This window comes from Hesperophylax consimilis, chromosome 13, assembly GCF_061612785.1.
Source record: "Hesperophylax consimilis isolate HC1 chromosome 13, BYU_Hcon_1.0, whole genome shotgun sequence".
Lineage (NCBI taxonomy): Eukaryota > Metazoa > Arthropoda > Insecta > Trichoptera > Limnephilidae > Hesperophylax > Hesperophylax consimilis.
This window is the reverse complement of record NC_142848.1, coordinates 11,892,691-11,905,171: the sequence shown is the minus strand read 5'-3', so window position 1 is coordinate 11,905,171 and position 12,481 is coordinate 11,892,691. Positions and strand designations below refer to the sequence as shown.

At 33.9% G+C, this 12,481-nt stretch overlaps 1 protein-coding gene across 1 annotated transcript in view; it reads left to right on the top strand.

The window, feature by feature from the left end:
* LOC149418443 (G protein-coupled receptor dmsr-1) overlaps positions 1-12,481 on the top strand; it is a 39,765-nt gene that overhangs the window by 11,931 nt on the left and 15,353 nt on the right. Inside the window, exon 3 of the mRNA XM_089638499.1 lies at positions 33-169. Within this exon, the coding sequence (XP_089494625.1) occupies positions 33-169 (137 nt within the window). The remainder of the gene's footprint in view (positions 1-32; positions 170-12,481) is intronic.

Genomic DNA, 12,481 nt, shown 5'->3' with positions numbered 1-12,481 from the left:
ACGCTGTAATAGATTGATGTAATTTTTTCCAGGTGTTACCTCACCACATGGACTTCTCTCGGCCCTGGGCGCTGTACCTGCTCTTCCACATGCACTTCGCGCAGATTCTTCACACCGTCTCTATCTGTTTGACACTATCCTTAGCAGTGTGGAGGTACATCGCTATACGGTGAGTCTTATGTTTTTTTATGCTTCTTCAAGGGCCCGTCTCTTATTTTTAAGCCTCTGTTTTTTGGAACAAAATTTTTGGACGCGAGTTATACTGTTTACAGAACTAGTAGTATCGTGTGAACTGTGCGTACATGTTGTAGAGGACCCTCCAAAAGATTCTATAAATAAAGACTTCCTTTTTAAACATTTTTTATTGTGAAAATATCCCTCACTAGTTTCATTCGCACTACAATTATAAATTAGGGTTCTTTTAAATTAAACTCTGTGTTTGTTGAGAGCAAACTGAATTATTTTAATTACAAATGAATATACACTTTCACATGATATGACAAGGCACTTTTTACAGTAAAATACTCTAGATACAGGCCAGTTCCGGTGATTCTTTAGGGAAGGTGAAACCTTTGGTTGTTTTTCAGCAAGAGAGCGTTTTTAATGAAACCTAACCTTTTATATGACAAAGACAGTTGACAAACTTCAAATTCAAAAGTCAGTAATACAGGAATTGTCCTTGCCGACGCGATTTAAATACAAACAAATAGCAGAGGCGAGAACCTTTCATAAATACTATAACAAATCCTTTACAGGTGGCACTAATGGTATCTAATTGATCCAAAAATAATACAGCCGTTGCGGATATGACAATTATTGAGGTTCCTACGCTGTGAGGCTTGATGGAGGTGGGGAAGGGAAGGAAATAGGGAAGAGGACCAATTAGGGATGCCATAGTCCCACTGGTTCCAGGTGGTTGAGTCATGTTAGAATTCTGAAAATAAATAAAAGTACATAATCTACAACTACTCAAATTACGAATCATGGATAACTTCTGATAATTTGCAATACACGATACAATACCTAAATCAGGTAAGATGGTTTTGATTTAACACCAGTATAGCTCACATTCTCACTGCAGTTGCCTGCGGGGCCTAGCAGCAAAAAACTTCGAAAGGTAGAAGTGGTTTTTTAAGTCCCTCTGATGTGACATAAAAGGAATAAAGAAAAATGGTTGTTTTACAAACGTTGGATTGCATCTACTAAGATTTCCCTCGGGACTATGTTGGGCCCTGCCGGAGTCTAATGCGAATAAAATTCAGGATACAGATATCAACTTTTATCGTGGATCGACGAATGAAAATATAATATAATATGACAAGGGTAACATTTTGAAAGATGTTTGTCTGAATACTAGTAAGCTACTAGTGCTTCGCAAGAATTTTACCCGTCGGGCAATTGAATTGACTCAAACAATACAAGCTTAAGATTGTGTGTCTTAGTGCATAAGTGAACACTTCCGACTTTAGACAGTAGTGCACTAGCTAAATGTCGATTCCATGATAGTTGATCCCCCGACACTTGGCCCCGACAGTTGGCCCTCGACAGTTGGCCCCCGACAGGCTCATTGACCTGAAATCCGCCACATAAAATTATTGATAGCAGTAACGCCGTGTCTCCGAAGGAACATGCAGTGAAGTTATCCGGGCAAATAACAAAATACGACATACCTATATATATATATAGTCTGTTCAGGTAAATATGCTATATTTACCCACATATAACATAAATAAGTGTCTCCAATCCGCTATAAAAATATTTTTGATAACAATAACGCCGTGTCCCCTAAGGAGCATGCAGTTAAAAAATAGACTGAATAACAAAATAAGACATATTTATATATGCAGTCTGTTTAGAGAAACAGAGTAAAAATATTTGTGAAGATATAAGTGAATAAACTTTTGTTATACTGCTGTATATCCTCTCTGCGTACTTACTTTACGAATGAGGACGTAATTACGTTACGAAGTAATCTTTTAGGGGATCGAGTGTCCAAGGGATCTACTGACAGAAGGACCAACTGTTCTGGGGATCAACTATCCTGTGGGTCAACTATCCGGGGGATCAACTGTCTGCGAGCCAACTGTTGGGGATCATTCTTTGTAAAAATATTGTATCGCGGGATTTCCACTCAAGACGCCTGAATATATAAGTATTTCGATTTCGTTGCACGGTCGTATATTATTTTTTTAACGCGTGTTACTTTACTAATGGGGACGTATAGAAGAAATAATCATCGAAGAAAGCAAACACTTTGTGGCTTGACATTATACAAAATGAAACAAACACTTAGTTTTAAACCACTTTAATTTCGAGTTATATTAGTCGACCGGTTTCGATTGGACTCAATCTTCATCAGGACAATAAAATATAATACTAAATTATAATACAGAGTAAGGTATAAGGTAAACATAAAAGAAAGAGAAAGTATGTAGTAGAGGGAGAGAACATCAGAGACTGGTTGGTGGAGGGGATGGGGAAGGGATAGGGGGAGGGGTTGGGGGAGGACCAAAGGAAGGGTGGGGGTTATGGGTTAGGTTGGAGCAAGGAAACAACTTTAAAATCGGGCTGTTGGTTAATTCTATCTGTTTATTTAAAATTTGGGAATTATTTTTCGTTGATTTAGAGATTTCCAAAGCTTCTAAGTTATTCAGGCGTATTCCTATTTTATTTTTATGAATTATTTGGACTCCCGTATTTTTATTAAGTATTATATTTGGAGGTATTATGTATATAATACCTCACATATGAGTTGGAGTTATGGTTGGAGGTATTATGGTTGGAGGTATTATGTATATAATACCTCACATAATACCTCCAACCACCCTATGTCACACAAACACTCCTCTTTCCACAGCATGATTCACCGGCTTGTTACTATCCCCTTATCTAATAATAATTTTTCTAATGAACTACTTACAATTAAACAAATAGCCATCAACAACGGATATGACTCCGGTCTAATTGATAAAATCCTCTCAAAAAAACTTCGCCGAATCACAACAAATAAATTCCTATATAATGCCCTCCCAACTATTAATAATATTAATGCTCCCACCCAATGGCGTAGAATTTTGTATATAAGTAAATTGTCTTCCCTTTGCATATCTAAACTTCCTTCAGAAATAAGGCCGGCCTTCTATACTAACAATAATTTAGCAAAAATTTTAATTAATTCTAAAGACAAAGAGGATCAATTAAGCCACTCTGGCATCTATAGACTAAATTGCAACGATTGCCCAGCAACCTATATAGGAAAAACCGCGCGAAATATAAATATTAGAGTTAAAGAACATATCAGGTGCTTAACACACACAGGCTTCTCAGAATTTGCTGAACATTTAATCAATACTAACCACACATTTAATAAAAATACGGGAGTCCAAATAATTCATAAAAATAAAATAGGAATACGCCTGAATAACTTAGAAGCTTTGGAAATCTCTAAATCAACGAAAAATAATTCCCAAATTTTAAATAAACAGATAGAATTAACCAACAGCCCGATTTTAAAGTTGTTTCCTTGCTCCAACCTAACCCATAACCCCCACCCTTCCTTTGGTCCTTCCCCAACCCCTCCCCCTATCCCTTCCCCATCCCCTCCACCAACCAGTCTCTGATGTTCTCTCCCTCTACTACATACTTTCTCTTTCTTTTATGTTTACCTTATACCTTACTCTGTATTATAATTTAGTATTATATTTTATTGTCCTGATGAAGATTGAGTCCAATCGAAACCGGTCGACTAATATAACTCGAAATTAAAGTGGTTTAAAACTAAGTGTTTGTTTCATTTTGAAGAAATAATCATTTAGGGGATCAACTTTCCGTGGGATCAACTGGCAGAGGGAACTGTCGAGCGGATCAACTGTCGCTGGGCCCCCTGTCTGTGGCTAACTGCCGGGGAATCAACTGTCGCGTCGGGTCACCAAAAAAAAACTCATCTGTGAACTTTCCCCATCTACTTTAATATTATGCATCAGTTTTGGTGTTGAATTTCCATCAAGAAAAGTTACAAAAAAATCTTTCAAATGTACAAACTTTGGATGAACGTGTTCCCAAACTAAACTCTGTATTTTGAATTAATTATATTGTACATGGCCTAACCTGTGTTTTGTAACCTTAACAACCCGGGAACACGTACTACGTAGATATGTAGATCCGTAGTGGCGTGTGGGACAGTTTCTAGGTTACGCATACACGCACGTACACGCATAGAATAAATAAGAACACAATAAATTTCACGTGAGCGTGTTCGTGATCCAAAAGTCTGACCATTATTTTCTGGAATATCATATGCAAAATTTCACCATCAGATGAGATGTCAGGCAAATTTAAGCGGGACAGAGCGCGTGCTGAAAGGGCTAGAATCAAAAGAATAATAAATAGAGACGGTTCCATGATAACTCAGGATAGTGACAATTCAACACGCTTTTGAAAAGTATAAAATAATAATCTAAAGTCCTATTTAATATAGTTTGTTTTCATAACTTTTATATCGATTTTCAAAAGTGTGTTGAATTGCCACTGTTCTGAGTTGTCCGGTTACGAGCGGCGGCAAAAGTTTCCATTAAAATCCAATACATACATATGGAAGGCGTTTCTAGTGTTATTCTATATTCTACGCTCATATCCATAATCTATGCGTCGAAAACCTAGTTTAAACAATGTGTCATCGGTCACTTCTGACATTTTTTCAGATATTTTAGGGCGCGCCGTCTGCCGATGTGAAAAAAACTTACATTAAGGAAGTGATTTCTTCAAATATCTATTTACAAAATTCTGCCTCAATATGATTCTTTGAATGCTAAAATTTTATAATTAAAACAGTGTAAAACGGCTTAGAGCAGGCGGCCTAATTGAAGATTTTTTGCGGCCCAAAAGTTTTCGGTTTTTGATTTTGGTATTGATAAAAAAATCGTTCTCATTAGTTTATCACATTCATATTACATTTTGCGAAATTTGAACTTTTTTGTGATTAGACCTCGGTTAAACACAGACCGATTAAACATCTGTCATTTGTTTTTATTTATAACGCGCCAAGGGCAAACAAGTGGAAGATGCAGTATTTAAACGAGAATGATAACTCTGTAAATATATAAGACGCCAATCACCAATTCGTGTCTAGAGATGGTTATCAATAGATTGAAACCCCAATAATGAGAGTGAGACAGCTGTGGTCTGTTTGTATTGTTTACTCGTGGTTTTTTCGGCCTACCAAACGATTTGGGTTGGGCAGTGGGCACCCCTGGTTTAGAACCTTCGTAACTGTCGGCTAAGGAAATCTTATGGGGACCTTTGTATAGATATATCTTCATTAAAAAGTGAAAAAAAGTGTTGCATCAAATAAAAACATAATTTCGTTTTCTACATGATATCTATACAACTACTAGAAACGAATAGATAACTTAGTACGAACCAATACAAACATATTACATCAAATAAACTAAGCTTTCAAGTGTATCGAACGTTTTCAAAAAAACCTACTAATTTCGTTTGCGTAACTGTCCTGTGTAACCCTGGTTCAATTTAACTCTGGAACATCAGCATTAAAATTCAGTGTCATTTTCAAAAAGGAAACAGATTGCGTGAAGAATTCAGACAAATAATAAAGTATCTACCTGCAAATTAGGTACATTTTCGTGAATATTTTTTCTTGATCAATCTGCGCAATTTTCCAAATTCTGATGTTTTTTTCATAAACTTTTAGTTTCAGAAATCCTACAATTATATAAACCGTGATTTTTTTAACGGATCTGCACTAGATATAATAATTAATCACGCTCGTAAACATTTTATCAGCAATAAAATTGAAACAAATAAAGCAATTTTACCATATAGAAAGAATTTCACGAACGCAACAATTTTGTTGATCAAATAATCGTACCAGAAAGAAAGCTCACTCAATTAGTACCTCTGATATAAAAACAAGTATGATTTGTGTTTACTGTATTGGGATTCGTCATAATTATAGCAACAACATGTATAGGTACAGCATAAATCTTGAATTTATTAATATGAAATCTCTCGTGGTTTCCTTTCAGGAATGAATTAGTAGATATTCGAGGTAAAAGCGAGGATTATTTATTGTACAAATAAGTCGTGTTATGAAAAACTGGCGCATTTATTCTTTACTCCCAGTATATTGAAACCAGATAATATGTCAAATAACATGTTTTCATATTATTCTTGGGAAAATACATCTTGTTTATAATGTGACAGGAATTCTGTAGAAATACTATCAGTCTGATTGTTGGTGCCTAGATTGATCAGTGGCTGAATTTGTAACATGTCGGGGTCCCAACTCACTCAGGCGTCGTGAGTTCAATTCATCGGCTGGCTAAGTCTTCCATCACGACACAACATTTTCGCTTAATGTGATGGTAGTAGGAGATTTTCAAATATTGTCAGGTTATTCTTGATGCCAGAATGTTTTATGTTTTCTTTCACATTACATACTAGTGCGAACCCGTGATATAATTGTAGGATTTGTGACCATTGCCTATCAAAAAGTATATAATATTTTTTTTAATTTTCTGTAATTATGTTGTTATGGTTATTTTGACAGTACATTAGATAGACGACCAGAATTATCTTTCGAATGAACACCATTGGTAAACAGTAAAAATCATTAGTGACTGAAATTTTGTCATGCATTTGAACAAAAGAAATTATACGTTGAATATCTAGAATGAGTAATTTATGAAATAAAGTTGAAAGCTACCTGCTTCAGTTCCATTTATGAAAAATAAAAGTTAATTTAAAATGAATAATTTTACGCATCACGCAGGAATAAAATTTCAAACAACGCCTGCACCTATACACCGACAGCAGAAATTAATATCTTAAACTAGTGCAGACCTGTGAAAAATCACGGAATATTATAAATGTAGAATTGGGAAGCTGAACTATTTTTACAATAATTTCCTCTGGATCATTATTGCCTACCGAAAATACAATGAGTGACGATCAAAAATTTAAAATGAATAATTCAGATAGAGATCTGTCTGTATCTACCTCATGGTACCTACTTTATCAATGTCATTATTCATATTCAGATAAGTCTGTATCTACTTCATGGTACCTACTTTATTATTATTCAAATATCGATCTGTCTGTTTTTTACTTCATCGGTCTGTATCTACTTCATGGTACCTACTTTATCAATATCATTATTAACATACATATATATCGGTCTGTATCTACCTCATGGTACCTACTTTATTATTATTCAACTAACGATCTGTCTGTATTTACCTTATGGTACCTACTTTATCAATATCATTATTCATATTCAGATAGGTCTGTATCTACCTCATCGTACCTACTTTATTATTATTCAAATATCGATCTGTCTGTTTTTTACCTCATCGGTTTGTATCTTCTTCATGGTACATACTTTATCAATATCATTATTCACATACATATATATCGGTCTGTATCTACCTCATGCTACCTACTTTATTATTATTCAAATATCGATCTGTCTGTATTTACCTCATGGTACCTACTTTATTATTATTCAAATATCGAACTGTCTGTATATACCTTATGGTACTTACATTATCAATATCATTATTCATATTCAGATAGGTCTGTATCTACCTCATGGTACCTACTTTATTATTATTCAAATATCAATCTGTCTGTATTTACCTCATGGTACCTACTTTATTATTATTCAAATATCGAACTGTCTGTATATACCTCATGGTACTTACATTATCAATATCATTATTCATATTCAGATAGGTCTGTATCTACCTCATGGTACCTACTTTATTATTATTTAAATACCGATCTGTCTGTATTTACCGTATGGTACTTACTTAATCAATATCATTGTTCATATATAGATCGGTCTGTATCTACCTCGTGGTACTTATTTTATCGTTTTTCTGATAATATTTTGAAAATTAACATCACCGGCAACTGACATTATTATTTTTAATAACGTTATTTTAAAATACTGCATTAGTAGTAATACATGCGCAGAGGTGGCGAATCTGCCTTTGCTTCAGAATGTTTTATTGAGTTCGAAATTTGAACATAAAATTTAAATGATAATTGAAATTTGAACATCGAACTCTAAACTTTTTATACTTATTTGTTGAATTTAGAACTTAAATATTATTATTGAAAGCAAAGATAAATAAAAAAAAAACACGAAGGCAAAGATAAATAAAAGTTGCTACGAGGATTTGAACCCAACATCTTGCTTGCATGGGATTCTCAAATTTGCTTAATATCTTCATTATAAATTTTACGAACTCAATCTTGGTAATGAATATTTTATGTTAAATATGGGCAAAAAAGAATGCCTTTGACATGAAAGATATAAAACGATATATTCTTCTGATTAGATATTTCTAGAAATATCTGAACCTTAGTGACACTCCACTCGATGGTGGTTTTAGCGGGGTAGGTAGGTACCCATAAGAGTAATTGATTATTAGGGGAGGATCGCCGAGCCTCGGCCATGGAAATGGTAATGTATTGAGGGGTAGTGGCCTCCCTAGCTCAGTGCTGGCTAAGGGTAGGTTTGCTCTGCTAATTGAACGCGATAAACAGCAATAACGTCATACCATAATTCATCGGATAAGTGACTTTTGGAACGGCTAAGCCAACAAGGTTCTGAAAAAAGACTCTGCTGTAATGGAGTAAGGTGCTTAAAGAATACCTTGTTCGGTTGAAAGTATTTAAATAATAATCAAAACACAAAAAAATAAAAGTATATATATATACAAGGTGTTCGTAAACTCGTAGTACAAGCGGGAAACTAGTGAATCTGCATCACATAAATAACGTAGTACAAGCGGGAAAATAGTGAATCTGCATCACATAAATAACGTAGTACAAGCGGGAAACTAGTGAATCTGCATCACATAAATAACGTAGTACAAGCGGGAAACTAGTGAATCTGCATCACATAAATAACGTAGTACAAGCGGGAAACTAGTGAATCTGCATCACATAAATAACTTTGAAAAAAAAAATTTTTTTTTTATTTAACTTTTTTTCCAATTTTTTTCGTCAACTGCAGGGTTAAAGAGCTTTTGAAGTTAGATCTTTGCTTCGGAGCATTTTAAAACAAATTTAACATCTGACATTAACCTCCTGGCCATCTATTTTTTTTTTTAAATTTGACCCAAACAATAATTCCAACTGTGGAATTTACTCGAAAGCGAAAGATCGAATTAAAAAGAATGCACTTCAAAATCGACTCTAAATGTGAGCCACCACTTTTCCGCTTGAACTACAAGTTTCCGGACACCGTGTGTGTACATAGTACTTCACTATTATCTACACAACAATCTTGGATTTAAATTCTTGCAAAAAAATCTAAGAGAAGAACTCACCGAAACGTATTTTGCAAAAACGATAATTACACGTCCAAATTGAATTGTTGTAAGTTATGTAACTATTCGTAAATACGGAACTTCTAAAAAACGAACTTTGGTTTTAGGAATAGAATATTTTTAGCTGTATTATGTTGAATGTGTGTTATTTTCGTGTTTCATCTCACCCACATATTTAAAATAAATAATAATGTTAACACTATCCGTTTCTATTTGTCCATCCTGAAAGATAGATTCCGCAATGTTTGTGCAGAGTATTACATTTACAGTCAATCCTAATATCTTTGAGTCAATCCAAGGGAGCTATGTTACAATACAAAGGACTATACCATCGAAATTAATATTAAATAGTATTATTTTCCATATTCGTAAATGCGAAAATTTGTTATTTATTGTCATTAAATTGAATCAAATATTTGTTTTTTTTACTTCGTTTAAAAAAAATGGGAAAGTAAAAATTTACCTTTTTATTTAATTTTTATACGGCAGGATTTACCGATAAGTTGAATAGGCCACAGCTTAGAGCCATTAGATAAGTTGAATAGGCCACAGATTAGAGCTATTAGGTTGAAAGATATGACACTCTAATTGCTTACACGTTAAATTCTAGTGTCCCAGAATCACCGCGCACCATCTGAAAAAAAAATTATTAGAAAAACCTATGTCCTTTTCCAGAAAGGTTTAACTGCAAAAACCAAATATTGAAGTTTTATTCAAAATTACTTAAACCTCGATTCGATTCCATTAAAGGTGTCAACATTTTCTCCTTCTACGGATAGTACTGAATTTATTTAGATGATTTGAATAAAAAAAAATTTACCTGGTGACCTTCAGAATAAGAACGACTACCGAGGCAGTAGATCTAAATTGTTACCTCGAGTTTAAAAATTAAAAAACATTACATTTTATAGGTAATAATTTAGCAGTTTTTGAAATTACCGGACACATCAAACAAATAAAAGACATCGGACATAATTAAAGATCAAAGAAAAAGTTTTGTGACGTTTGGGCATATTAAACTAACATTTCGAATATGTTGGGTGCTAAGAAATTCATCTTTCTCATCAAGAAAAATTCTTGTATAGGGAATTCTCTTCACACCAAAAAATCACTTATTATTAATTATTCACATGTAGAAACACTTCAGACACAAGAATACATAGTTTTTATAATTTTCAAAAATCATTTATTAAAGTTATAACGACTTTAAAAACAGGCGCGAACGAAATATTTCAATGCAGCTAAAAACGCCCGGTGATTGATCAAGCGTTCAAGGGCGAACGATGACGTCACTGTTGACCGGCCTGAGTAGATCCTGCAAACCGATGGCGGCGGCGGCGGCAAAGGTGTGACGTAGCACTTGTGACGTAGCGGTCAAAATAGCGCATGACCATTTTCAGAGCCGAAATAGCACGCAATTTTTAAAACAACTACAAAAAATTGAAAATGCATTTAAAAAAAAAGAAAAAAAAGAGGCACATAATAAAATAATTATCTTTATTGAAATAAATTATTTACAAAATGCACGAGAATTCCCTAGATAAAAATATATGTAAATATAAAAGAAAGACATATATTCCCGGGTTAAGAATAACCGGACAATATTTGAAAATCTCCTACTACGACCACTGTAAGCGGAAAATGTTGCTTGTATTGTGATGAGGACTTAGCCAGCCGAGGAATTGAAAACACTACGCCTGGGTGGGACCCAAATGCGATGTCAACTCAGCCACCGACCGGTTCTAAAAAAATACAAGTTTTTAATTATTTCGTAGTGCTTTAATCTATAACTTTATCTTAATCAGGATATCAGGATATAATGTAGAAAGTAATGCAACTAATAATGTACACAATTAAACACAAATAAATTAATAGCAATATCTGCATAGTTGCTACTTGTTGAATGCGGCGGGCGGTAATTCGGTTAAAAACGGGACTGCAAGCCGCTTCCTGACAAAACTTTTAATAAATTCTTAATAATATCGTTACACGGCGAAAACTGAAAAAATTATTAAAATCCTGTTAAAAATTGTGATGGCCATTTATGTATAAAATATTAGTTCATTCAGAATACATTGGAACACGTGTTCATACAGCTGCGCTAATCCTAATAAATATAATCACGAAATTCGAAAATATAAAAATTTTCATTATCACAGATATTTTGTTAGGAAATCTGACAATTCATTCGTTAAAGGTAAGCAGTCCCGTTTTCAGCTGGAAAACGAATAATTAGACAAGATTTTTTAATAAATTAGCAATATTTTTTAACGGTAATTTTTCTCCGTGGAGTTTTCTATTTAAAATTGAATGAATATTAAAAAGCGTTGGTAAATTTATAAAAAAACAACAATTTTTCCACGCATGTTCATTCATAAAAGAAACACGATGAAACGAAAATTACGTTAGAACATTTCGCAAACTTGTCGAGTTGGAAAAGTACCAATTAAATTTCTTGTAGTTTTTTGTAAACATTTCCTCCCTTGGCACACTTTTTCAACATATTCCAGGAAACCATTGAAAAGATTTTTAAAGGTTAAATTAGTTAGTTTTTCTCTAAAAAAATAAGTTTGTTTGGTTTAAAGATTCGTCGTTTTGCCCTTATATAAGGTTACAGGTCGTAAGTTAAATCAGTTATTTATAAAAAAAATTGAAGACTTGATGTGTTATTAACGGAATCGCATAAAAAACTCTTAAAAAATGGATTTATTTAAAATAATGATTTTTTTCCAGAAATTCATTATTATACTATTTATGTATCGATTTAAGGCGATCCACTAGACGTTTATAAGCTCGGTCCAGATGTGTTCGTGTGTTCAACCCACAGAATTTAATTGAAGAATCTTTAAAATTTCTAAGCGATCAATTTTTCAAACACATGATTTCGAATTGCTTCTCATTGCATTGCCTTAAGGTAGGCGACACATTGCGCTATACGCATCAGTTCGGTCTATTTCAGCATATCGCTCGCCATACACAACCATTGCGAATGTATGTCGAGCGATACGTTGAAATAGGCCAAGCCATGAAAATATAGCGTAGTCTATCACAGGCTTAACATATGACTTTATTCCATTTATTTGGCTTAGGCTTGTCCGGTTTTACCTTCCTAAGGGCACCCT